The following is a 26,922-nucleotide window of genomic DNA, read 5'->3' as shown; positions in this document are numbered from 1 at the left end:
TGGAGGTATAGGGTGCCAGTCAAGCACAATGTTTGCACTGCCTGCAAGTTATGCAGAGTCATGCCAGCAGAATCATAGGTAAAAGGGCAAGAGAAGCATCGGCTGCGATGCAGTGCTGTTCCTTGCTTCCTTCCACACGCCCATGGGAGACTATTTCTCTCTCCTGACATGCTCTAAAAGGATCCGTGTCCTGATGCCTTGCCCGCCTGCCCCTGGGGTACGGCTGTCATGGTGGTTGCAAGGTTACACTCAGTAAGGTGCATGACATCCCTGTTTGGCTGCAGGCACTTTTAATGCCATCAAAGAGTCTCGGAAAGGCTGCTGTTACATAAAACTCTCCTTGCCAAGGTTCTTGATGTCTGGAGGCACTCATTAAGGGGGAAAAATATGTGTATCGGCATTGTGCCAAGCAAGACACACACACACCTGGAAAGGGGCTGGAAGCACCTGTGCAGCAGTCACTGCTCAACTGCACCGCTAGTTGTCTAAGGCAGGGAGGGAGGCGCTGCGGCCTTCCGGATGTTGCTGGACTCCAACTCCAATCAGCTCCCAGCCAGCATAGCTGACGGTCTTAGGAATTGTAGACCAGCAACATCTGGAGGGTCCCAAGTTCCCCACAGCTGTCAGTGTAAGAGCCTGACTGCTGTGGCAGGCCAGTAAGGCAGCAGGCAGGTGGAGGTTTGCTGAGGGCTGACTGAGGTTGGCAGGGCAGCACCCCCTGCCCTAACAGACCAGCCTCCATTGCTTATTCCCTTCCAGATCTGTGCATTGGGCTTTCCCTTGAATGTCTGGAAAGGCTCTGCAGCAGAGCTTTTATGCGATTGTGTTTTTCGTTTGGAGGGGGAGGGTGGTAGCCCTAGTTTGATGGCATGGTTAATGGATTGTTACTTTTTAATTGTCTCGGAATTTATGTTTCCACGCCTTATTAAGAATAGTTTTGTGGCAGGGTTGCGAGGAAACATTGATGAAGTGGCTACCAGATTGTTCCTGATGCTGATGCATCCTTGCCTAATTGTAAACAGTGTATTGCACGGTTCTGCATATTACTGTGGATTAATTGGGGATTTTCCCCCCGGTATCGCTGTTCTTTTGTATCGTACACTCGCCTTGCACATATGGGATGGTGGTATAGAAATCAAGTCGACGTTAGGCACACTGCTCTTTACCAATAGGGGTGGGGGACTTTTTTCAGGCTGAGGGCCGCATTCCCTTCCAGGCAACCTTCCGGGGGCCACATGCCAGTGGTGGGCAGGGCCAGAGGCAAAAGTGGGTGGAGCAACAAATGTACAGAGAGCTACTAGCTATGGGCGGTCTAGAAATGAAACAAAATAAATAAATAAATAAATTTTACCTAGCAGGCTAGTTTCTACATACAAACACACAGATGGCAAGCAAGAGGCATTATCAGAGTTTCAAGGACACTATCTAGCAAAAAAGAAATCCACTTGGGGCGAGAAGCAGGGCCAGTAAGGGGTGTGGCCAACAGATTCTGAGGGCCATATAGAGAGGCCTGGAGGGCCGCATTTGGCCCCTAGGCCTGAGGTTCCCCACTCCTCCTTTAATGTTACACAGGCAAGACAAGGGCTCCGCTCCACAGATCTTGCAATCTTTGCAGAGAGTGGTAATGACAGAGGCAGAGTGGATTTCCCAGCAACTGCTGGAGCCTTCCCGCGTGACAAATGCAAGGGATTTTTCTTTTTTCCACCTGGAAACAGTTTCCAGGGATCTTCTCCTGGGCCAAGAGGCAGTCGCAGAACATCCTCTGGTAGTTGCTTGGCAACTGCAGCCGGTTCTTTCTTCCTTGCCGGCCGTTCTCATCAAAAAAACACCAAGCTTAGAAGGTGCTGGAGGGGAGTCAGAGCTGGACTCTAAGGACCGGCAACCTCCAGAGATGCTTGTTCTATTTAACAGCTGAAGAGTTACGCAAATACTGTGTTTTCAGCGTTGCAAAAAAAACCACAGGCTCGCTTCAACAGCTCTCCCATCGCAGCAACAGCTGACGATCAACCGCAAGCCAAATATCGAGCTCCGCAATCAGGCAGGGGGTGGCCAAAAAAGGCACATCGTGACTGTGCTTGGATGGATCTCGTCACTGAAAAGGGAGAGACCCCACCTAGTGTACCCAAGATGCAATTGCTGCTCATTAAAAAAACCCACAACCACCTAGACGGGGAGGACCAGGAAACTGAGAGCGTGCACTGCACTCCCAAAATCGATCTTGCAAAACCTCCATGTTCAAGAGCATTATACCTCTGAATACCAATTGCTTGGGGAACAAGCAACCAGAAGCATCTTGCGGAACACACAGGCATTTCTATCAGTGTGCCGTTTGCGAAACAAAATACAAAGACTTACACGCTTTCCTCCCTTGAACCCAAGTTTGCTGCAGATCACCAGTGCAGTGCGATGGTTAGAGGGTGCAACTGGAGCCAGGCAGATCCAGGTTCAAATTCCACTCAGCCACAAAACTCACGAGGAAGCCTTGGGCCAGCTGCACACACGCAGCCTAACCTACCTCACAGGGTTGTTTTACGGATGAGATGGACAAGGAAGAGAACCAAACACACTGCTTTGAAGCATTTGGAGGAAAAGCGAGATAAAGACAAGCATCTAAATTTTTATCTGTACGCTGCTTTAGGGAGGTCTTTGATTAAACAGTTTATAGTATATATAGACTAAGTCATGGGGTGGGTCAGTATACCTTTTGCTCGGGAGAGGATATTTTATTTGCAATGTACTGTTGTTGTTCCTTTACTCTACGTAGAACTGTGTTTTGTTGAAATATGACTTGTATTTTTAATATGTATTTTGTAGTTTCCTTTTACGTGTGTTGAATTGTGGGAGCCTATGGCTCTGAGCAATAAAGATTCATTCACGCGTATAGGTATTCTCCATTTCACTGTTTTTTACTTGATTAATTGTGTTGCTTCTAATCTTGACAGTTAAGAGCATTTACGAAGGCGGCATGGGACAGAGGTTTAAGAACACACAGAGCACTCAGTCATCTACTGGATATCTTAGACCTGTTCAACACAGGCAGTAACAAGGTGATAGAATGAACAGTTTCTCTTCAGACAAGGAGGGCGTGTTACATTCAGCCAGGCTTTTCCAGGTATTGTCCCTATTTGATTTTACAGACGGACTTAATGGTTTTAAAGGTGAAGGCCTGTTGCTCAGTGGCAGAACACCTGTCCGGCAGGCTGAAGGCCCCGGGTTCAACCCTTGGTGTCTCCAAACACAGCTGGGAAAGATCTTGGAAACTCTGGAGAGTGGCTGTCGGTCAGCACAGGCAAGATTGAGCTAGAAGCCGCCTCGTATCGCATCTGGCCCCTCTAACTCCAGTGTTGTCTACACTGACTGGCAGCAGCCCTCCAGGGATTCAGACAAGAACTTTCCCCAGCCCTTTATTTATTCTACAACTCTCAGCTCCTTAATAGGTGGTTTGAGAATCCATTTTCGTCTCTGGCTCCGCCCATCGCTGGCTGTTGCCTCCGCCCATGTGGCCCCTGACAGATTATCCCTATGGGAATGTGGCCCTCGACAGAACGAAAAGGTTGCCAGTCCACTCTTGATCTGAAACGCTGGCAGGGAGCTTCAGGTCTGGGGGCTGAAGGTGGCCCTTTACAGCTCTCTATCTAGCCCTTGGGACGTAAGGAGCTAGCTTATACCGAGTCACTCTAGTGGTTCATCTAGCTCAGTATAGCCTACACTGACTGGCAGTGGCTCTCCAGGGTTTCAGACAAGGGGACATTCCCAGCCTTACCTGGAGATGCCGGGGTTTGAACCTGGAACCTTCTGCATAAAATAGTTGACCTCTGTTTTTATTAATGTTTTTATTGTATGGTTGCTTTTTTAACTTGTAAACAGTATTGATGTTTTTAAACGAGCCAGCAGTATACAAATAGATTTGCAATAATAATAAATATGCAAGGCAGACGCTCTATCCCTGAGCTACAGCCCGTCCATGTTTCTCTCTGCTTATCTTCCCTTTTGCTCCTCCTCCCCAGCCAAATCTCAAACCAAGGGGGCTGCCCCCCAGGACAGAATTTCCTGGCTCACCGTGGCCGTCACTTTGTCCCAGTCCGTGACAAAGGCACGAAACCCTTCTCCAAACAACGTCCCGGCAGTCCTAGGGAGACAAAGAAGCAAGAAATGTCAGGAAAGAACAGGGGGGCGGAGAAAACAGTTCTGTTCTCACGTCGGGTCGCAAGGCTGAATCGGTTTAAAAATAATCAGTGGACCCATCAGCTCGGGTAGAGGGTTACGATCAGGCTTGTTTGTTTAACCCAAGTGATTCAATTGAGCCCCAATCAAGGGTCAGGGACGATGCAAGCTGTAGTCCAAAAGATCTAGAGCAGCCTTTCCCAACCAGTGTGCCTCCAGATGTTGTTGGACCACAACTCCCATCAGCCTCAGCCACCATTTCCAATGGCTGAGGCTGATGGGAGTTGTGGTCCAACAACATCTGGAGGCACGCTGATTGGGAAAGGCTGGTCTAGAGGGCACCAGGATGGCTACGTCTGGTTTAACCTATTTCAGTTCTCACGTAGCATGGAACAATTAAACAAAAAAAAGAACAGAGCAGCCCAGCTGGATCAGGTCAGTTGCTCATCACAGCCCAGCATCTTGTTCTCAGAGTGGCCAACCCCGACGCCTAAATGGGAAGCTCACAAGCAGTGCCTGAGCGCAACAGCACTCTCCTGATGTGCGATTCTCAGCAATCGGGTACCAGAGGCAGACTGCGTTCGACAGTGGAGGTGGAGCATAGCCATCATGGCTGGCAGCCACAGGTAGCAGGGCCCAGGGACCTTTGTTATTCTGGAAGTTGCCAGACTTCATTTCCCATCATCCATTAGCATTGGCCAGGCTGGCGGGGCTGATGGGAGGCAGAGTCCAGCAACATCCAGAGGGCCACCAGTTCTCCATCCCTGGATTAGAATGTCCAAACTCTGGTTGGAAAAAAAAATCAAGAGGTCCATACTCAGTCCTGATGCCTCCCTTTTGTTTATTTATTTATTATTACATGTAGATCCCGCCCTTCCTCCCAAAAAGAGCCCAGGGCAGCAAACAACAAGCAACACTAAAAACCTCGCTCAAAACCTTTTAAAAAAACAATTACAATACAGACGCAGATGGGGACAAAGGTTATCTACTCCGAAGGCTTGATGAAAGTGGAAGCTCTTCAGTAAAAGAGGTTCCACTTTCAACAAATGTCTTAAAAACTTTATCCCAGTTGGTATAAAGTTGGATCTCAATTGATTTAAAGCTGTTGCTTTAAACTGCAACTTGTTTTAAAAAAATGATTTTATATATACAGTTGTTTTCACTGGGGTGTCTCCAACACTAGCCCTACTTAGAGTTGACCCATTGAAGTTAATGATCATGTCTAACTTAGGTTCATTAATTTCAATGGGTCTGCTCCAAGTTGGATAAAACCTATTTTGATATTTGTAACTGTTATACATATATATCTGCTATTATATTGTACATCGCTTCGAGACGCCTCATGAGAAGCAACTAAAACAAAATTAATAATAATTTAATAACAGCTCAGTGGATAGCAGCCCTGAAAGAGTGAACTGCACACTGGGGATTGTGAGGAACAGGGTTAAAAATAATAGTATTGCGATTCCCTTCTAGAAATTCAACATAAGCAGTAACGTTTGGAATGCGGTCTACGATTCTGCTCGCTCCATCTCAAAGGTGATCATTGCAAAGCAGACCGGGCAGCAACGGAAAACCAATTTGGGGAGAGGGGAGGAATCATAGAATAGTAGAGTTGGAAGGGGCCTGTAAGGCCATCCAGTCCACCCCCTGCTCAATGCAGGAATCCAAATCAAAGCATTCCCGACAGGAGGCTGTCCAGCTGCCTCTTGAAGGCCTCCAGTGTCGGAGAGCCCACTACCTCTCTAGGTCATTGGTTCCATTGTCGTATGGCTCTAACAGTTAGGAAGTTTTTCCTGATGTCCAGTCGAAATCTGGCTTCCTGCAACTTGAGCCCATTATTCCATGTCCTGCACTCTAGGACGATCGAGAAGAGATCCCGGCCCTCCTTTGTGTGACAACCTTTCATGTACTTGAAGAATGCTATCATATCTCCCCTCAGTCTTCTCTTCTCCAGGCTAAACATGCCCAGTTCTTTCAGTCTCTCCTCATAGGGCTTTATAGAAAGGAGGAGATCTAGAAAGGAGAGAAAGCAAAAGCTGCCAAACCACAAGCCTGCGCACCCAACAGAATGGAACGGGCTCATTCAGACGTACTTGAGGGAATCCAGCACTGTCTGGCGGTGCTCAGCTGCTTTCAACCGGATCTGCTCCCGGATGAGGTCGGCATTCTCCCGCTCGGCCTTGGCGCGGGCGTGGGCTTCAGCCTCGATCCGCACCATCTCGTTCTTGTGCCGGAGCTCCATCTCCCGCTCCACCGTAGCTGCATAAAAACAACACGTGGTGGCACGTTGGAGAAGCACCTCACACGGCCCAGAGGCACCGGGGGACCTCGGATGGACCCTTTGGCTGCATCCAGCAGGGTGGCTAACAGGGGTGTGAAGTGGCAGAGACAGACTCTACGGGGATTGCTCAGCTGGTCACTGTCAACTTGTCCCGAAGGAAACAGAGCCAAACAGCATGTGGAGGTGGTTTTCAGAAGTGGGGGAGGGCAGCTGGGAATGCGGTGAAAGGAAGAGGCTCTTATCGGAGGCTGTAGGCAGATGCTGGAGAATGGGGGAGGAGGGGAACAAGGGAAAGGGGAGGTGGAAGGAGCGACCCTCTCCCCCAAACCTGCTAAACAAACACTGAGGGGAGCAAGTCCGAGTGACGTGCCCAAGGAAAGGGGTGACTCAAAGAAAGAGCCAACAGAAGGATCCTGTGATGAGATGGTCCCTTGATCCTAGTAGGGGTCAGGGGTCCACCAGGGACACTCTGCAGAAAGGGCGAGCCTGGACCTCTGACAGTTCCCCTGGAGGGGGTTGTCACAGGTGACTTCACAACAAATAGCCTGTCTGAGTTTATTATTGCAAGCCTTATGATGAAGGGAAGCTGGACAAAGGCTGTACCAGCAATCCCCGGAAAGATAAAGGAAGCAGCCATGCCTTCCTTAGGTCTGCGGGAAGCTCTGTTCTCCTTCATCTAGAACATCTAGTCTCCGGATGTTGCGGGACTACAATTCCCATCATCCTTAGCCACTGGCTAAGCTGGCTGGGGTTGACGGGAGTTGTCATCCGACAACACGCTGGGATCCGAGGTTGAAGAATTAGAAGATCTAGAAAACACAGATGGCACCACCCGCCCACCGGCTGCCAGACCAAAGTGAGTGGCCTCTTGCGTGCCTTGCGGGGATTCTTTGTTGCTTTGCTTCCAACAAGGGCGTGTGTGAGTGGAAGCCCAGAGAGTTGCACCCGATGCCAGCCCTACTTGGAGCAGACCCACTGAAGTTCATGAACACGGCTACCTTAGCTCCGTTCACGTCAACAGGTCTCCTCTGAGTAGGACTTAGCAACCCAGAGATTTGATATTTACCACGCCTCATCGCCTCCTGCTTCTGAACAGATTCCTCTTGCTTCCTCAAGTTCTCTTCATTTAGGAGTTGCTGGAGAGAGAGAGAGAGAGAGAGAGAGAGAGATCCAAAAATGAGCTCAGCTAGGAGTAAATAAGTTAGCTGAACGCAGCTCTTAGTGTCTGCTAAGTCCTACACAGACCAGACCCATTGAGATTGAACCCAAGTTGCTCATCTCCATTAGCTTCAATGGAACATAGGAAGTTGCTTTATAATGGGATGGGTTCAAAGGAGGGCAACTCCCAACTCCCCATCATCCCTGGCCATTGGCCATGCTTTCTGGGGCTGACGGCAGTTGCAGTGCGGCAACGTCCAGAGGGCCAATGCCTGTCTTAGGAGAACAGGTTGAAGCAACTGGGTATGTTGAACCCGGAGAAGAGTGGATGGCAGGAGGACGCTCTTCGAGTACCTGAAGGGCTCTTGCGCAGAAACACAGGAAGCTGCCTCAAACCGAGTCAGACCGCTTGTTGATCTAGCTCAGTATTGTCTGCACTGACTGGCAGTGGCTCTCCAGGATTTCAGACAGGGAATCTCTCCCAGACCTGCCCGAAGATTGAACCCAGGACCTCCTGCATGCAAAGCAGGTGCTCTGCCATAGAGCCCAGGCTCTTCATGGCAAATCAAGGCCACACAGCCCTTCCCCTACTCTGGTGGCCTTGTATCCTCTGGCCTCCTAAACCACATCCTAACCACAGCTGCTGGCTGGGAAGGAGCAATCAGGGGTTGCCGACTCACGGTTGCTGACCTTCTGCATGCAAAGCAGATGCTCTACCACTGAGCAGCAGCCCCTCCCCTCAATTGGTCTGTTCTTATGAGCAGTAAAATACTGCCCTACAAACCCAGGCGTTTTCAGGAGCTGGACTCACCTGCTGTCGCAACTGGTCTTCGTAACGCTGCCTGGCTAGCTTGTCCTGGTACTGTGCTCTCTTCAAGGGGGGAAAAAACCCACATACGCGGAGAAATTATTTCATACCAAACACAATGGAAAGAAACACAAATAGGACTTGAACAACTGACACTGGATGCAATGCTAGTCCTACTTGGAAGTAGACCGATCGAGGAGAACAGGTATGCTCTTATCAATTTCAATGGGTCTACAGTGAGTAGAACTGAGCTGGCTACAACCCATCTTTTTTAACGCTTTAAATTTATTTGCACAATGTTAGGCAGTGCATGCCCAGTGAAGTCTCACTGTACAGTAATACCTCAGATAACAAAGTAGAAGCGTTCCTGGACGTCACTTCCTTAACAGAAACTTTGGTACCAGTGGTAGGAATAACATGGAAAGAACAGGGATAGTTTCCTACGCCTCATAGATGGTGGAGGCAGCTTCAACAGGGGCTTTAAAGTGCCTACCCAGCCCCCCCTCCTTCCCCCTCCCCCACTCCCTCTCCTTCCCCCTCCCCTTCTCTTTCTCTGAATCATACTGGATCCTTTCCTCCTCAGCCCTGGGAGAAAGCAAGAGATCTCTTTAAAGCAAAGGAAAGACACGGATTTGTCACTTTCACCCTAGCAAAGCAAAGGCACAAGCTACTCAGTTTCACCTTAAAAAAACCCTTGGTTAAAAGGAGCTTCCTTCCTGGAGGATTTCTTAACTGAGGTATTACTGTAGACACATACACAATCTTATAGGTAGTAAGAATTTAGAATATTATTAAATATATGCAACAAACACATTACACATTTGGTTTTCATCTCATTAAATCCTCTTTCAGAAATAGTAACATTTCTAAAAAACAAAAAAATTATGAACAAGCAGTATTTTAAAATAACATGTTAAAATTATCATTTTCCCCCAACGCATCATATGTCCCCTAGCAATAAGTAGGGATTAATCAGATCTTGCACTTTTATCACTCCCATAAATGATAAACTCCATTTTTCAATAGACTTATTGCTGTCTGCCGTCACTTACTGTAATCACGTCTGCCGGCTTGACCATGCAGGCCATTCCCCACACCTTTGAAAGCCAGGTGTATGGGAACCTGTGGACTTCCAGGTGTTGGTGGATTCCAACTCCCATCAGCCTTGCTAGGGCCGATTGAGAGCAGGAGTCCAACAATATCCACAGGTTTCCCATCCCTGGATTAGAGTGCTGAAGCTTTGGATGGATAAATCAGAGGTGAATATTCAGCCCTGAAGTTCTCGGGGAGTTTTGGTTATTTTTATTCAAATTTCACATTTGTATCACAGCCTTCCTCCAAAAGGAGCCCATATAACGCTAGCCAGTCTCCCTCAGGCTAGCCTGTTTCAAACAGGATTGTTGCAAAGATAAAGTGGGGGCAACCCACATCCTTCCCCACCCTCAGAGGAAGGCCAGGATACAAACAATGATTTTGCTGTATATGCCTATAGATGCTTACTTGAAAGTAAGTGGACCTGGTTCGCTTTTTTTGGCTTGATCTCAGGTGCAGAGGATTTTTCTCCAGTCTTGTACTTCCACACTAGCTTGGTAGCCAGAGGCGAGCAGGAACTGCATGCAGGCGAGTGAGTGGGCTGGTGAAGGAGGGGTGCACCCAACCCAGAAACCAAGCAGGCTGCTAGAAGAGGGAGCCTCCCCCTTCTCCGCAAGCAGGACAGAAACGCAGATCTCTGTCCATATTCAGCCAGCTCCTGGCAGGCCAACAGCATTTGGGGAGGGGAGGCAGACTAGTAACTTTGTGAAGTTTATTTGCAAGGCTGTTTTGGCCTTAGTCCAGGAGTGGGGAAACTCAGGTGTGGGAGCCATATGCGGCCCTCTAGGCTTCTCTAACTGGCCCCCAGGACTCTGCCCAGGCCACACCCCTCACCAGCCTTGTTCCACCCCCTCCTTGAGTGCTTTTGCCAGGCTGGAATGTGGCCCGCTGGACAAAGTTAAGGGCCGCACCTATTGCCCCGCCCACTGGCAGCCCCTTAGCCCCACCTACTTTGCCCCTGGCCCCACCCACCCCAGAACACAGCCCTGGGAAGACAGCTAAAAAAGGCATGCTGCAGCAAGGTTCGCCTGCCCTGCTTTGGACAGTCAAAAGTGATCCATAATCAAAGTAGGGCTTTACCGCTTGCTGCTGCCTTGTCTCCTCGCCCAGCGTTTTTCTCCTCTCTTCGGCCTGGATGCGGACCTGTTCGTTTTTCAGTTGTTCTATCGCAGCCTCATATTCCTAGAATGCGAAGAGAAAGATTAGAGGGGTGGAATTGGTAAAAGTAGATGAACTGCCCTTTCAGGGATGTTTTTCCACCGTTACGGTTCTTCTCAGTTAAGAACGTCCAAGAATTCTTTGGGTTTTAAAAAAAACAGCTGGAAGAAGGAACCACTGGGAAAAAAAGGATAACTATAGAAGCTAGGAGGCTGAGCTGTGAATTGGGAAGTCTCCTGTTCAGATCTCACCTCTGCCATGGACTCTTTTGGTCAGGTGAGGGGTCCCTTTCCCTTTGGCCTTCCAGATGTTGTTGGACGACAACTCCCATCAGCCCCAGCAAGCACGGCCAACAGCCAGGGGTTGATGGGAGTTGTCGTTCAGCAACATCTGGAGGGCCAAAGGTTTCCCCACACCTATGCTAGGTGGTCAAGCTTTTTGAAAGACATGAACAACCTAAGATCAACAACCTACAAATGCTAGCTGAAATAAAAAAACGGTTCATCCTCAGGCAGGCTACTGGTGCATCTGGTCCGGTGCTGTCTTATCTCACTGGCAACAGTTCCCAAGGGTTTCTAGAAACACAGACAGCTGCCTTATATTGGGTCAGACCCTTGGTCCATCTAGCTCAGTATTACCCACACTGACAGGCAGCAGCTCTCCAGGTTTTCAGACAGGGAACATTCCCAGCCCTACCTGGAGATGCCAAGGATTGAATCTGAGGATTTCTGTGTGTCACACATTGGCTTTTCCACTGAGCCCTTCCCCTTGAACCGTTTGTCCATTTACCCCAGTACCGACTGCTCTAACGGGCAGCATCTTCTCAGGGTCTCAGGCAGGAGTCTCTCTTTCTAAGTCCTACCTGGACAGGCTGGGGACTGAACCTGGGAGCTTCTGCATGCAAAGCACTGAGCTAAGGCCCTTCCGCAAAACGCGGGAGGTTGAGGGTCACATCATTGGGACACGGGAAGCTGCTTTACACAGAGTGTTGTCTACACTGACTGGCAGCCTCTCGCCAGCGTTTCAAACTGCAGATCTCTCCCAGCCCTACCTGAAGATGCCGGAGATTCCACCCGGGACCTTCTGCACACAAAGCAGTCGCTCAGCCACTGAGCCGCTGCCCTTCCTCGAAAGCAGAGGTTCTTCCGAGCCTCGCTGCGATCCTTTGAATGGGAGACGCTATGCACAGAATCCAGGACCTTCCACACGCAAAACATGATCTCCAACACCGAGCCGCGACTCCACAAAGAGCCAGTAATTTTTTAAAAAAGGTACGGCTATCAATGTAATTTCGATTCCAAAAGCTCGGCTCACCTTCAGTCTGGACTGCTGCTCCAACTGCAAAGTCTGTTCCTGCAACTGTGCCAGGTTGAGGGCCTCTTTCGCGTGTCCTAAGAAGAAGAGTATCATCACCATGACATTTATTACCTGCCCTTCACCAAAAGTGGGAAACACAGAGAGGAAGCCACAGAGTTGGGCTTATTCCCGCTTCACTCGGGGTTCTGTTTAGAGCGGTGGCTCCCAAGCATTTCTCGCCACAGACCACTTGAAAATTGCCGACAGTCTTGGCGGCCACTTAATGATTTTTCTTCCTGTTGTAGAAACTGTAATGTGTGGTGCTAGATGCTGTATGATTTTTAAAAAATTGTGTATTTATACCGCTTATTCTCTTTCTTGTATTGCAATTTGTGTTCCACAGTATTCAAAATTGTAATACAATGAAACACAAGAAAACAGGCAGTAAAAATACGATTAAAAATCTATATGACTGCCCAAATGACGCGCATGGACCCCAGGTTTTGTGCAAAGGACAGGAAATCGGAAGCAGTCCAGGTGTTGGACTACAACTCCCATCATCCCCTTGCCATCGGCCATGCTGACTGGGGCTGATGGGAATTGTTGTTAGTTTCTCCCCACTGTGAAGATCACCCCCCCCCAGCAATTTGAAGTCACTAATAATTCTAAATTCAAAGGAGCAAACCCCACTCAAGGCCCGATGGTGGAAAAGCTCCCCGCCCAAAACAACTAGATATGTCAAATGGTCAAGCTATCCAGGTTGGCACTATAAACAGATTGGTTATATCCCTTTGAATAAATTTATTTCGGTCCATGACCAGCAAAGATTGGTTATATCGTCTCTGTCAAGCCTCCAGCGATGCTTAAAGCAGCAGTAAAAGAACGGATTTCCCCACTGATTTCTGCCAGTTCTATTTCTGCAATTTCAATTGTACGTTTAAGAATTATGCCCCTGCTGGCCAGGTCAGCCAGGGATCAACTATGCTACAGCAAAGAGCTCTCAGAGCCGAGGCTGAACATTTACACCGAAGGCAGAAGTCACATGAGGGTTGCCAGGTCAAACGGCAACTCCCAGCCAAGCGCTGATACAACCCGCAGCTGAAAAAATGACAGATCGGCTTGTGGAGGATACAAACGGCTTCAGAAATCAGACCAATGGTTTGCAGCAAGTTCCGGAGTTTGGGTTTTGCCATGCGTTTCAGTTCCTCCATTCCCCGTTTTAAACTGAGCTTTAAAGCTTCAGCCTCTTTTCCTCTCCTGCCTGGAACTTTATAGACAGACCTTCAGGAGCACACAGAGCCCTGTACAGCAAGTCCATCTTTTCCTAACACCTTTGTTACCATCTTCCCTTACCCACTTGCTCCCTGCTTTATTCGGACTCCCCGCTTCTTCCCTCCTAGCATTTTAAAGAAGGAGTGCATGTCTGGGCATCCTTAAGATCCAGTTAATCCTTTCCTCAGCCCAAGTGTTTCATTCTGTAGAGCAGTGGTTCCCAAACCTTCCCCCCCATGGACCACAACTCTCAGCACCCTTAGCAAACTACAGTTCGCAGGATTCTTCAGGGGAAGCCATGCCTGTTTTAAAGTGTCATGATAGCACTTTAAATAAAATGGAATAATCTCACTTTAAAGGCATGATGTGAATGCAGCCTAAGGTCACACACCCCTCCATACACTTATGCCACTTTAAACCGTCATGGCTTCCCCCAAAGAATCCTGGGAAGCAGTTTGCAAAGAGCACCAAGACTTGATAGGAGACTCCTAGTTTCTTCACAGTTACCATTCTCAGAGAGGTTTATCCATCAATCCCTCTTCCCAGAGAACCCTGGAAATTACAGCTCTATGGGGGGCAATGGGAGGGTCTCTCCCAACTGTTCTCAGTACCCTTCACAAACTACACTTCCCTGGATTCTTTTGGGGGGGCAAGCCAGGGCTGTTTAAAGTGGAATAATGTTGGAATAAATGCCTGGTGTGGATATGGCCTAAGTCAGTCCATGCCCACTTCACTTCAATGGGTCTACTCTGAGTAGGACTAGCACTGGCTACGAGGCCTGCCTCTCCCCCCCTCCTTTCCCTTCCCATGACTCACGGGAGGTGTCCAGCTCCCTGGCAGCCTTGGCGGCGCGCTCCAAGCCAGTGGGGTCGAAGTTGCTCCATTTGTCCTTGGGGCGGCTCCCTTCGCCCGATCCTTCCCCAGATGTCCCTCCAGGCGGAGGGGGCAGCGGAGGCAGCCCGGAGGAGACTCCCGGGCCCGCATCCCCACCACCGCCGCCGCCGCCGCCGCGGTTCAAGCCAAAAAGCCACGACATGCCGCTCCTCCTGCTCTTACACAGCCGTGCCGGCAGGCACCAGGCATAAGCGCACACGCGGACCCAGCTCCGCTCGCTCTGCGCAAGCGCAGTCCTAGCCCCTTCCGCCCCACCGGCGCGTTTTCATTGGTGGGAAGCAAAGGGGGGGGAAATGAACAAAGGTGGGGTGTAATTAGGATCCTTCCTGCTTCACTCATAGACGTGCGTTTCGAGGAAGTGTTGGGGAACCGGAAGCCATTAGAGGATGCTAGACTACAACTCCCATCATCCCCTCAGTTAGCAGGCTGGCCGGGGCTGATGGGAATTGAAGTTTAACAGCATCCGGAGTGTGACAGATTTTCCCTGTGCCTGAAGTCATACACAGGGCTAGTTTTGGATTTTGCAGACTGAAAGTCAGGATCATTCAGACCATGGTATTCCCGATCTCTATGTATGGATGTGAAAGTTGGACAGTGAAAAAAGCGGATAAGAGAAAAATCAACTCATTTGAAATGCGGTGTTGGAGGAGAGCTTTGTCATACCAGAATGTCATACCAAAATTGCTTAATATGTTTTTAAATAATGTTTTAAACCCTTTAAAAAGTTTTTAAAATGTTTTAAAGCTGTTTTGTCTTAATGTATTTTAAGATTTGTTTTTATGATGTTTTAAAGTGTTTTTAGTTCCTTGTTTGCCACCCTGGGCTCCTGCTGGGAGGAAAGGCGGAATACAAATAAAATAAATAAATAATAATAATAATAATAATAAATAATACCATGGACTGCAAAAAAGACAAATAATTGAATGTTAGAACCAGTTAAAAACCCGGGCCTTTTTTTTGTTTTTGTTTGAATCACGTGCCCTTGATTCTTCTCGCTCCTTATTGGTTCTCCGCTCAAAGAACCCAGCGCGGAATCGCTACGTGATTGGGTGATCTGAGAAGAAGGGCGAGGCCTGTGAGAGCGAAGGAGGGGATTTTAACGTGTGGCCCAGAAGGAGGCGGTCCTTCTCCTTAGCAACGCGAATGTTGCGGCTGTTGCTAAGGTGGATGCCAAGTGATGCTTTCCAGGGAAGAGCGCCCAAGATGGAGGCTACAGCTTTGCTGGTGCGGGGCCGTGGAGCCACCCTCAGGTGCTGGGAGAAGGACGGGCGTTTCGGGGTGGTGGTGGAACTGGGAGGGCTATATTTTTATTTATTTATTTACGCATGTATTTAAATGCACAAATAAATATTTGTATTTGTATATGTATAGCATTTATGTCCCGCCCTATAGCCAAAAAGGCTCTCTGAGGGACTTACAAAAATTCAGTTGGTAAGACGGCCCTTGCCCTCGGCCTCACAATCTCAAAAGGACATGGCACGTGAGGAAAAAAGGAGTTGGAGGGAGGAGGGGAAAGCAAGCTCCAGCACAAGTTCTTAAACTTGCAGTTCTTAAACCTGTAACTTTAAAACGCTATTTGGGATGGGTGAATTTTCTTGATCTGAGGTTTTAAATCCAAGGGGATTTCTGGAAAAGGATTCCTCCTGTTCTGCTTTATAGCATTTCTATCCCACCTTTTCTCCAAGGAGCTCATGGTGGCATACATGGATAATGCTCTTTCTCCTCCCCATTTTTATCCTCACAACAACCCGGTGAGGTCGGTTAGGCTGAGAGACTGTGGCTGGCTCACGGTTGCACCCAGTGAGCTTCGTGGCTGAGTGGGGATTGAACCCTGGTCTCCCAACCCTTAGTCAGAAAATTCAGAAGTGCGGTGTGCTGCCTCTGCAGGGTTAGAATTGTATATAGAGATACCCCTTCTGTTGTGTTAAATAAGGCATTCATTAGGTTAGAGTTATGGAACTCTAAAGGGCTGTCTCTATGCTCCCTTAGCCTCACAGTAACTTCCTGTCAGGTGACATTCACCCCTCTCTTTAATTGGTTAGTTATTTTTCCCTCCAAAATCCTGCTCAGTTTTGTTTCAGTCATCAGTGAAGCTAGCAGTAGGCCTAGTAGCCCCAGAGGACAACACTCCTTTTTTACCTATCTCTCTCTCAGAAACTCTCTCTCTTAGAAGATACTTCTCTACCAGAATTGCCTCTTCCAGAAGCTTCTTTCTCAGAAGGTAACTCTTCTCCATTTAATCTACCTCACCAACAATCCTACAATATGATTTACCTGCTACCAATCTTCATCATCATCACTACCCTCCTCAGTTCATCATCCCCAGAGACTGTATGCTTTCTTTGACATTTCTGTATACCTTTGTGTTTCCTGGTTTAACAAAATAGTTCTGGTTAAAAGAGAGAGATTGAGTTGGCTGTATGGCAAAGTGAGTTTCAGAACCACGGGCTCAGAACATGCAGGGTCCCTTCATGTTAGTCATAGCCATGCCTCCTCCCCCTTTTTTTTTGCTGTGGGGTTGAGAATGAGATACTTGTTAATGCCTTCTCCCACAATAGACACCCCTAGGAGCCAATAAGTATGAAAGGGGAGAGTGTTAGCTACTGAGAATGCTCTTCTCAGTAGCTGACGGCTCCTTTCACTCTGATTGGCTTCAATCAGCAGGAAAGGTGAAGGAAGCATGTTAGAAGATTCTGCTCATTGGCTAAGACACTTCCCTTTCATGCTGATTGGCTCGCAGGATGCTGGAGACGCTGGGATCCTGCTCCCATAAAAGTAAAGGGTCTAAGGTCCCCCGAGACCCTGGATGACTACACCCCTGGTGGTGGGGGTCCATGAGTGGGCTTTGTCAGGGGTGCCCCAAGGGGAAAGGGAGGAAACACTATGTGAAAAGTAAAGCAAGTGACTGAAGAAGCTTCGTCTGCATTGGTAAAATGGAAACACCATAAACACGTGACGTTTGATTCTTTCTTTTAAAGGGAAGAATCAAAGGCGTGCCTTAGCAACAGCAACAGACCCAACACTACACACAATTTTACTTTTTCAAGCCTAGGGAGACATGAGGCTCTTGATAAGCTGGGAAGATCATCGCCGGCTCAAGGAGAAAATGGTAAGACGATGCAGGCCAGTGTGGTGTGACTGAGTGTTGGACTTAGACCCGGGTTCAAATCCCTGCTCAGCCATGAGGAGCACTGGGTGACCTTAGACTAGTAATCATCTCTTAGCCTAACCTACCTCACAGGGAAGCTATGAGGATAAAATTGGCTGGGGGTGGAGGAAGAACCATATACACCAACCTTGTGTTCAACAAGTCAGCAAATTGCCTGGTCACTCACCATAGGTGACTAGGAATTCCATGCAGGTGACTTAGCAGACTGGTGGAGAAAGAAGATTGCTCCGCCAGCAGTTGAATATCATTTGGTAAACCAACTACAAACCTTGATTAATGAGGCCTGTTAACCAGAGTTAGTAAACCAAACTTAAGCTGCCGGGCTGGGTTCGGATGATCTTTTTAAACTATGGTTAACTAAACCATGGTTTATCAACCATGGCTTAGTGTGGAGTGCATACCAGGTGTTTGTGGGATAAGAGTTGGGCTGCTGGCCACGTTGACTGTTCTAAATGAATGGCTTCTCCTTCCACATAGATAGCTACTCATCTCGCCACATTGGGGAGATCTCCGCTATTGACGACCTGGAAGAAAGTTTGCAGAAACTTCAAGTCCAAGCGAACAGTTTAGCTGCCAGTCTCAGCTTCCGCCCAGATCAAGAACGCACTTTTGACCTGGAACCTGGAGGTGACTCCAGTCCCTTTAGTTCCAGGTGGCTGGTGGCCTCTCCCGGGACCTATATAGAATCGGGCATTGGAGGCCCACCCAAGACCCCAGCGGAGGGAGAGTGGTACCTGAAACCAAATCACCTGCTCAGATCCTTAGGGGATTATTCAGCCCTGACCAGCCTGGGCCTTCCAACTTTTGCCACGTCCCCAGTGAACCGGGTGGCGGGGTTGCTGGGAAGCGAGATTGCAAGTCACAATGCTTTACCCCCCTCAGCAGATTCCACTTTTCCATTGAAACTCGGAGCCCCTCATGTGGTCGGCGTCAAGTCCCTGTTGCCCCCAAAGATCCCGGTCAGAGCGGGCTTGCTGAAAAGGACTTCTTTCCCACTTGACAGAGGCCATTCACTTAGTTTTGGTTCCTCTGGGGCCGCCCACTCACCGTCGCTCTCTCCAGCCGCCAAACGCACCCGCTGGCGCCGATCTCGGTCTCAGTCCCCGAGGCCCGCCTGGAGACCCAGCTCGGTCAAGGCAAATGCCTGCGCCCAGCCTCCGCCACGGTTGAGCAAGCCCAGGAAGACAAGTGGATCAAGTAGGCAGTCACGATCAAGGATATACAGACTAGGGACATTAGCCACCGGATCCTGGACTGCCACCGGTGCAATTGGAAAGGTGACCCGAAATGATCCTTGGAGTCCTTACAGTTTGCCATCCGCTGCCATCTCCTCACATACGGCCCAGGAGATCAATGAACGGTAAGAGGCGACCACTGCCACAAGCCTGTCTCAGTCTCAAAGTCAGCTCTGCACCTCAGCAACTCTAAATTCTGTGCTCACGATAGCGTATATTATAATGTACTAAAACGGGAATGGGGGAACATGTGGCCCTCCAAATGTCACTGGACTACAACTCCCATCATCCCTGATTGTTGGCCGTACTGCCTAGGGCTGATGGGAACGGCAGTCAGCTTCTCAAGGGTCACAGGTTCCCCGATCCCCACACTAAAGGACTGGGTGGTGCTGATGAAGCCCCTGGTGGTGATTGGCTAAGTTATGTTTATGTCACAGAAGGGCAAGGCAGTCAAAAAGGTCTTTGTCAGTGTCTGGCCAAACTTGGGAATAAGCCGCGGAAGACAAAGAAGGCTCTACCGGGCCTGGGGAAGGTGGCATTTCTGCTAGATGGGGGGAAATGGTGTTACAAAGTGGTTGAGTGATGTAGCTGTACAGCAGGAGTGAGGAGACTTTTTCAGTGTGAGGGCCGCATTCCCTTCTGGGGGCCACATGTCAGCAGTGGGCAGGGATAAAGGCAAAAGTGGGCGAAGGAACGCGTGTCAGTTTTGTTTTTGTACAGTGGGCTAGTTTCTACACACTCTCCCATGTCCCTCTCTGTCAAGGAAGAGGCGTTGTCAGAGTTCAAGGACACATTTCCAGCCAGGCAGAAACAGCCAAAGAAGAAGTGAAGCAAGACCACAAGGGGGTGTGGTTTGGGAGGGGTTTTTCCCCTGAGGAGAGTCCCAAGGGCCAGACAGAGAGGATTGGAGGGCCGCATGTAGCCTCGCTGTACAGGATAGAAAAGAAAATCCCATGGGGAATTCTTTGATTTGTGAAATGCGTCCCTCTCTTCAGCCCTATGGCCAGCCTGGCAAATACGTTATCTGGCCAGAAAATGTTTGACTAGCCCCAACAGCAACAACAATTACTGCCCTGCATTAGTCATTTGTGGCCTGCAAGAAACAAATAACTGACTTTGCAAAATCTCCCTCCCCAGTTGCCTTTAAAGGGTGGTTTGACAGTGTTGGGAGTAAGGCACCAAGGCATGTTACAAGGGATCTGAACCAGTGAGGGGGCAACAGACAGAAAGACAATCTATTCTTCCCTCTGCTAATTCCTCCTCTAAAGTGATTGTTGCTTTTGTAGGCTTTGCTCCTCCCCTTCCCCCCTTCTCCTCCTGTCTTTGTTCTCAGGCCGCATGGAAGCTTCAGTATGCATGACTTTTCTCTTTGCAGTAGTAAACCTTCAGTTTCTTTATTCTTTCAACTACCAGTCTTAACAGACCAGCTATTTCTACACTCCACTGCAATATATATATGAGAGCTCTAACAGAAAACAGGCTTGAAAACAGTCCCATGCCTGGCCATCTTTGGTGGCAAATGTTTTCAAGCCTCCTCGAGGGCTAGTGGAGAAAGCATAACTGCCTTGTTGCCCGCTCAGGTTCCTGCAGACTCTCTCTGAAGGTGCCGTTGGCAGAGCCCTGGTGGAAATGTCTCCGTACCAGCAAGAGTTGGCTCGTCTCCGTCTGGAGCACCTGCGTGTGGAAGAGGCGTGGCTGCTGGAGCTGAAGAGGCAGCAGGAGCTGGAACGCACCCGAGGTCCCAAGCCTAAATGGTTAGTGGGGGTCCTCAAAAGGTGGGACTGTGGGCACCGGGTGTAACTGTGCCAGGGGCTAAAGGCAGGACGTTTGGCATGCGGATCCAGGTGCCGTGGTGAATCAGTTCCCCCCTCAATTTCCTCTTTTTTCCAACCTTAAATTCAGATCTCCGTGTTCCTGTGGCAATTTGCACTTCAAAAAAAAAATCCTGCAAATTTCTCCTAATAAACACATATTTGTATGCAGTTTTGACTCCTGTGCATATTTTTGCAAGCGCTTTCTCCTACTGTGATGCATTTTTGTATGTTGTTTTTGCTAATATATTCATTTTTATGCACACTCCCACCGAATTATATACATTGTTGGTAAACATTGTTTGGTTGGAGAACCACATTGCAACATTTGCGTAAATGCACATTTCAGAAGATGGCTATGGCCACTTTCACACCATACATGTATTCCATTATTATTATTCCTCTTTAAACAGTCGTGGCTTCCCCCAAAGAATCCTGGGTAGTATAGTTTGTAAAGGGTGCTGTGGTTAGGAGACACCTTATTCCCCTCACAGAGCTACAGTTCCCAGAGTTCTCTGGGAGAGGGACTGACTGCTAAACCACTCAGAACTAGGAATAGGGGTCTCCTAGGAGCTCTTGGCACCCTTCACAAGCTACCCTTCCCAGAATTCTTTGGGGGAAGACATGACTGTTTGAATTGGAATAATAGTGGAATAAAAGTATGCCATGAACGTGACCCATGGTTCAGTTCCCAGATTGTTTCAGAAAGTGCAAGTTGGAGAGATTCAGCTTTAAATGAGGACTGAATTTGAATTTCTCTATTCCCCCAACCCTTGTTTTCAGGTACGAAATGAGGAACTCTCAGTTTCACTATGAAGCCCGTAAGAATAACGAACTGTTGAGAAACAGCCAGGATGTACAGTCCATCTATAACTACAGGCAGCAGCTGGCAATGGCCTCCAAAGAGTTCCAGCAGCGGCCCAGTTCCACCTACCTGAAGTCCCAGGCATAAAAAAATCTGCCTTGGTGAACCAGCACCATCGGGTAAGGATCATGGCCCTTTGTTCCTTGCAGCTGGTGAAAATGGGAGCAAGAGGGAGTAAGTCAGCCTTCCCCAACCTCGTGCCTTCCAGGCATTTTGGACCAACATGGCGCCCTCCATATGCTGTGGACTACAACTCCCATCAGCCCCAGGCAGCACAGCCAATAGTCAGGGATGATGAGAGTTGTAGTCCACACCATCTTGAAGGCCCCGTGTTGAATACCCCTGTTTTGGACTATAACTCCCATCATCACTTGCGGGACTGCCTTACTCCATGTATGTCCGCTCGACCACTTGCTGGAAATCGCAGGAGGGGAGAGTGCTCTTGCGCCCAGGTCCTGCTTATGGGCTTCCCACTGGGGCATCTGGCTGGCCACTGTGAGAACAGGAGGCTGGACTCGATGGGCCACTGGCCTGATCCAGCAGCCAGGCTCCTCTTCTGATGTTCTTATGTACTTATGGCTGCTTTGATCTGCAGAACTGGCACTGTTACAGATGCCACATAATCACTCCCTCCGCACTTCTCGCAGAGCTACAGTTGCCAGAGTGGTTTAACAGTCAGTCCCTCTTCCCAGGGAACTCTGGGAATTGTCACTCTGTGATGGGAAGAGGGATCACAAACTATCTTTCCCAGGATCCTTTGGGGGAAGCCATGACTGTTTAAAGTAGAATAATGGTGGAATTAATGTATTGTGTGAATGTGGTATAGTCCAGGTGTGGGGAACCTTTGGCCCTCCAGATGTCGCTGAACTACAACTCCCATTACTTTGGCCATCAGCAACACTGGCCGGGGCTGATGGGAGTTGTAGTTCAGCAACATCTGGATGGCCAAAGGTTCCCTGCTCCTGAACTAGATGGGACAAGCCGTTCTATCCCTACTCAGCCGTGTGAACCTCTACCTGCAGACCCAAGTGACTGAATCCAGACACTGATGCACTCCTAGGTCTTCCTGGTTACCAGAGCGATACCAAGACAGTTACACAAATAAGCCAGTCATGTGCCTTTTGAGATCCTCAAGGTGGATTGCAGCTTGCTGTATCCAACTCAGTCCCTTTCAGGGCCAGTATTGCTTCCCTGCTTACTGCCCACTGCTGAAATAGCCCCAGCCTGTCACAGACACCCCCTTACGGGCTTGAGATCACCTTGCAGCATATCCTTTATCCACCTTCAGGAGCCAGGCAAAAACGTTTCTTTTCTCCCTGGCGTTTGGTTCCTAACTTTGGAAGGCTTTTGGAGGGCTTCTGTTGTGTTGCCTTCCTAAGAAGGGTAGCTCTGCCGCCTTATGTACAGTTTTTGTTTTTAACTTTATAGTAAATCTTTTTATTTTTTATTAACTGTTAAGTCACTGTGAGTGCACATATATGTGTAGAAAAACAACTAACAAATTTAATAAATAATAAATCAGTGGGGAATGCACCATCCTGCTGTCATTTGGAATGGTTTTATTTTTTCTCTGATAATTGTGATCACTAGTGATCCAACTTCGGAATGTGCCATAAATCTATACTCTTTGAAGGAAGAATTGGCATAAATATTCCTTTCTTTGAGCATGGAGTCGGTCTTCTCAGTTTGAGAGGCTCACGCTTTGTTGGCATCCGGATCGCCTTGTCAATTCAGGCAGTTAAGACGGGTACCTCTGCTTTGCATTGGTGCTTTACATCAGCACTTCAGATCTCCAGTGCTTTTAAGAATTATGCCTTAACTTGCCTTTTGCTGTTTTGCTGTTATCAACTAACTGCATTTATTTTCTCTTCTGTAACATTTGAATGGTTTTAACCAGTAAAGGAAATGTGTTAACTTAACCTATACGTCTGAGACGCACTCCTGGGTCCTGAAATTTCTATGTGCAGAGATGGCAGGAGGCGTAGCTTCCCCTCAGTGTGGCAGCTGTCACAGAGGGAACTAGGGTGCATGCGTAACAGTCGGACCTAAGGTCTGGTGCATAGAAGGCATGCCTAGGCCTCCATTCCGGACAGAGCAAAATTTGCCATAGATAGTAGGGCTTTGATTTGTGGCAGAAAGGCAGGAACTCTGGGCTAGCGAGGTTGGCATTTACCGGGGCCTCTGAGGCTGAAAATGGACTTGGTCAGCCCAACAGCACCTCTGCTATATTTACCTTCAGTTGTTTGTCTCCAGGGACCCCAGGGTGACAAGCACAGCTCTCTCTTTCCTCCTTAGTGTTATTCTCACAACAATCCTGTGAGGTTGGTTAGGCTGAGCAAGGGTAAGCTTTGTGACTGAGCAAGGATTCGAAGCTGGGTCTCTCCATTCCAGGTCCAACATCCCAGCCTCCCATAACAGTGTGGAGAGCCAGCATGGCATAGCGGTTAGAGTGTTGGACTGGGACCTAGGGAAACCAGGGTTCAAATCCCTGCAAAAATGAGACGCTTTACAGGACAATAGGCCCTACTGGTCCTTGGTATCACCTGATCCCTGTTAATATGGTGCCTGCAATCCCATCCTTTGGACACCTGTAGGTGGTGGCGCTACAGTGCAGCAATGTCCTAATCACTATTTTCCAAAGCTCAGAGGGGCCGTCGCTCAGTGGCAGAGCATCTGCATTGCATGCACAAGGTCCCAGGTTCAACCCCGGGCATCTCCAGTCTGGAAGGGACTCCCGGCCTGAAACCCTGGAGACCGCTGCCAATCAGTGTAGACAATACTGAGCTAGACAGACCGTTGATTTGACTTAATATAAGGCAGTGTCTGATGTTCCTATGTCTCAAGGGAAGGGCCGTAGCTCATTGGTGGAGCACCTGTTTAGCATGCAGAAGGTCTCTGGGTCAATCCCCAGCTTCTCCGCGTAGGGCTGGGAAAGTCCCCTGCCTGAAACCCCTGAGAGCTGCTGCCAGTCAGTGCAAACAGTACTGAGCTACATGAACCAATGTCTGATATTGTAGAAGGCAACTTCCTATATTCACCTACCCTGAGGAATTTCCCTCCCCTTAAATATTAGACAGGCGCCATCTCTGTTACCTTTTTGGCACCTACTGAAGACCTTCCTCTTTCAACAAGCCTTTTAAGTGGAGACCTTATCCCAGTCTGCGTCTGTGCTGGGATTGCTTTTTAATATGTTTTTTTTAAAAGTTTTTTAACCCTGTTTAAAAGATGCTTTAAAAGCTTTTTTTTTTTTTTTAAGAAAATGTTTTTAAAGTTGTTTTGTTTTGGTGTATTTTAGGGTCTGCTTTTATGATGTTTTGATGTGTTTTTAGCGCTTCTGTTTGCCGCCCTGGGCTCCTGCTGGGAGGAAGGGCGGGATATAAATCAAATAATAAATAAATAAAGCTCATGGGGGTGGTGCAGGGCCACCTTCTCAGGGCTTAAACTATTTCCTCTCCTCTTCTGTCCCCCTCCACCATCCAAGAACCCTGGATTAATCATAACCAGGTTATCCCAAAGTGTCTTTTCCTTATGTGTCGAACATCGGATGTGAGATCCAACCAACAACAAAAACGGCGCTTAGTTTAGGTCCCAGCTGGGAATCCCAAAGGGCGGAGTCTCTTCCCAATCAGATTGTTTTCTTCTCCTGTTTTAATTCGCTGTCTTTCCAAAGGGATTTGCATTATGACAAGAGGAGGGGGGCAACTGCTACCACATTAGTAAAACAATACATGGGAGAGTTGTGCAAGGGGGGAAAAAGTGAAACCATTTCTGTCTCAGAAGAAAGGATAAGGGAGGGCCGCCGAGGTCATTCCGATGCAGGGAAAAGCCAGTACTCCAAAGTGATCTTATCTGAATACATGCTGCAGAGTTTTATGCCTGTGTGGGAGGCCAACGCAGAACAGACAGCCACCTGTCAGGGATTACGTAGAAGCAGATATCTTGCACTGGCAAGAGGTTGGGCTAGATGGCCTTTGAGGTCTCTTCCAGGTCTAGGGCCATCTAGCTCACCTCCTTGTCAATGTAGCATCCCCTGGTAGGTAACCAGCCTCTGCTTAAAAATCTCTAAACCAGCTGTGGTGAACCTTTGGGCCTCCAGATATTGCCGAACGACAACTCCCGTCCTCCCTGGCCATTGGCCATGCTGGCTGGGACAACAACATCTGGAGGGTCAAAGTGGTTCCCACACACCTGCTCTAAATGCAGCCCACCATTCTCTGAGGCAGTCTGTCCCACCACTGAACAGCTGGATGTGGACCGTTCTGCTTGCATCATCACCCCCAGATGCTGGATTCTGTTCCACAGATGGAAAATGCTAGTTAGTTCACATTAGGCCAGGTGTGCAGATCTCTGGCTCACTGCCTTTTTCAAAAGCCATATAATGGGCGGGGAAATTTTTTTCAACCTGAGGGCCGCATTTCCTTGCAGGAAACATTCCAGGGGCCATATGCCAGTGATGGGCGGGGCCAGAGGCAAAAGTGGGTGGAGCAATTCAATTAACTTTTACCTTTGTGCAGTAGGCTAGTTCTCGTTCTCTCTCGTTCTCGTTCTCTCTCTCTCTCTCTCTCTCTCTCTCTCTCTCTCTCTCTGTGGGTTGTCTCCAAGTCAGTCCTACCCATTGAAATGAAGGGATATGGCTAACTTGAGCACATCCAATCAAGGATAAAGGGTGGCAGGATGGGGGGGAGGCGCGGGACAGGTGTCCTGTAACATTCTTTCCCAGATACAGCAAATACTAAAACACAAATAAATAGATTACGGTAAGGAGAGCAGCATTCCGATTCCCAGTCTTTTTGCCGTTTGCTGCAATATGAGGAATTAGTAGCCAATGCCTCATCGCTGCAGCTGGATTCTGTCTTCCAGGTAGAGCCCCGTTCTGCATGCCAAACCGAATCTTGGGAAGTTGTTAGGCGAGATGGCCACCAGGGGGCCCCAGAGTGTTGGGGGGGCTGGAGGAGGCTTGGGTGACCCCTCGTGCAGCTTCCCCACCCGCGTTCATGCCTGTCCAGTCTTCCCCCCTGCTCTGTAGAGGTACCTCTTGAGTCTTTTAAGGCTCACACACTCTGTCGGTGTCTATAACCTCCCGTTGCCGAAGCTGGAAAGCAAATGGGGAGGGGGAGAGCAGGGGATGTCAGTTGTGCCATGCAATGAACTTGTAAAACAGCTATTCATCTGGTCACCTGCGGCGAGCAAAGAGTGGCCAGCAGGTGATCAGCTGGGGTACACAACCTGTGACTCTCCAGATGTTGCTGGACTACAACTCCCATCATCCCTGACCAATGGCCATGCTAGCTGGGACTGATGAGAGTTCGGCTCCAACAACTTCTGGGACATCAGATTTAGACTACTACCGGGTCACAACTAACCAATAAAGAATTTGTATAGGCAAGTGGCCGTGTCAGTCATTGCAAACACCCACGTAGCTGTGGAAGAGTGACGACAATCGCCAGTTGCTTTATAAAGCATTAATATGACACTAAAGGCCCTCCGTGGCGCAGAGTGGTAAGCGGCAGTAACGCAGCCGAAGCTCTGCTCACGGCCGGAGTTTGATTCCAACGGAAGGAGGAAGTTGAATCTCCGGTAAAAGGGGTCGAGGTCCACTCAGCCTTCCATCCATCCGTGGTCGGTAAAATGAGTACCCGGCATACGCTGGAGGGTAAAGAAAGGCCGGGGAAGGAACTGGCAATCCCACCCCATCTATACGGTCTGCCTAGTAAAC

General features: G+C 48.8%; 3 protein-coding genes across 5 annotated transcripts in view; 1 reads left to right on the top strand and 2 right to left on the bottom strand.

Moving 5' to 3' along the window:
* The window catches only part of ATAD3A (ATPase family AAA domain containing 3A), a 33,560-nt gene extending 19,133 nt beyond the window's left edge, over positions 1-14,427 (bottom strand). The window contains exons 1-7 of the mRNA XM_061601389.1: positions 14,049-14,427; positions 11,979-12,055; positions 10,587-10,688; positions 8,418-8,477; positions 7,515-7,584; positions 6,261-6,426; positions 4,060-4,129 (exon numbers count right to left, since the gene is read on the bottom strand). Coding sequence (XP_061457373.1) covers positions 4,060-4,129; positions 6,261-6,426; positions 7,515-7,584; positions 8,418-8,477; positions 10,587-10,688; positions 11,979-12,055; positions 14,049-14,268 — 765 coding nt within the window. The 5' untranslated portion in view covers positions 14,269-14,427. The remainder of the gene's footprint in view (positions 1-4,059; positions 4,130-6,260; positions 6,427-7,514; positions 7,585-8,417; positions 8,478-10,586; positions 10,689-11,978; positions 12,056-14,048) is intronic.
* Positions 14,428-15,269: 842 nt separating this feature from the next.
* On the top strand, positions 15,270-23,076 carry LOC133372540 (uncharacterized). 3 transcript variants are annotated; one of them, XM_061601300.1, is made up of 6 exons: positions 15,324-15,376; positions 17,105-17,235; positions 17,773-18,655; positions 20,111-20,284; positions 21,125-21,325; positions 22,229-23,076. In XM_061601300.1, the coding sequence occupies exons 1-5, from the start codon at positions 15,330-15,332 to the stop codon at positions 21,291-21,293; spliced, it is 1,404 nt and encodes a 467-aa protein (XP_061457284.1). In that variant the 5' UTR covers positions 15,324-15,329; the 3' UTR covers positions 21,294-21,325; positions 22,229-23,076. The 3 variants fall into 3 exon arrangements, with proteins under 3 accessions (XP_061457285.1, XP_061457284.1, XP_061457283.1); XM_061601299.1 differs by lacking the exon at positions 22,229-23,076 and having other exon boundaries at positions 21,125-22,106; XM_061601301.1 differs by lacking the exons at positions 17,105-17,235; positions 22,229-23,076 and having other exon boundaries at positions 15,270-15,376; positions 21,125-22,106.
* Positions 22,742-26,922, bottom strand: part of VWA1 (von Willebrand factor A domain containing 1) — a 37,148-nt gene continuing 32,967 nt past the window's right edge. The window contains exon 6 of the mRNA XM_061601298.1: positions 22,742-26,298. Coding sequence (XP_061457282.1) covers positions 26,258-26,298 — 41 coding nt within the window. The 3' untranslated portion in view covers positions 22,742-26,257. The remainder of the gene's footprint in view (positions 26,299-26,922) is intronic.

This window comes from Rhineura floridana, chromosome 18 (genome assembly GCF_030035675.1).
Source record: "Rhineura floridana isolate rRhiFlo1 chromosome 18, rRhiFlo1.hap2, whole genome shotgun sequence".
Classification (NCBI taxonomy): domain Eukaryota; kingdom Metazoa; phylum Chordata; class Lepidosauria; order Squamata; family Rhineuridae; genus Rhineura; species Rhineura floridana.
This window is presented reverse-complemented; position numbering and strand designations above follow the sequence as displayed.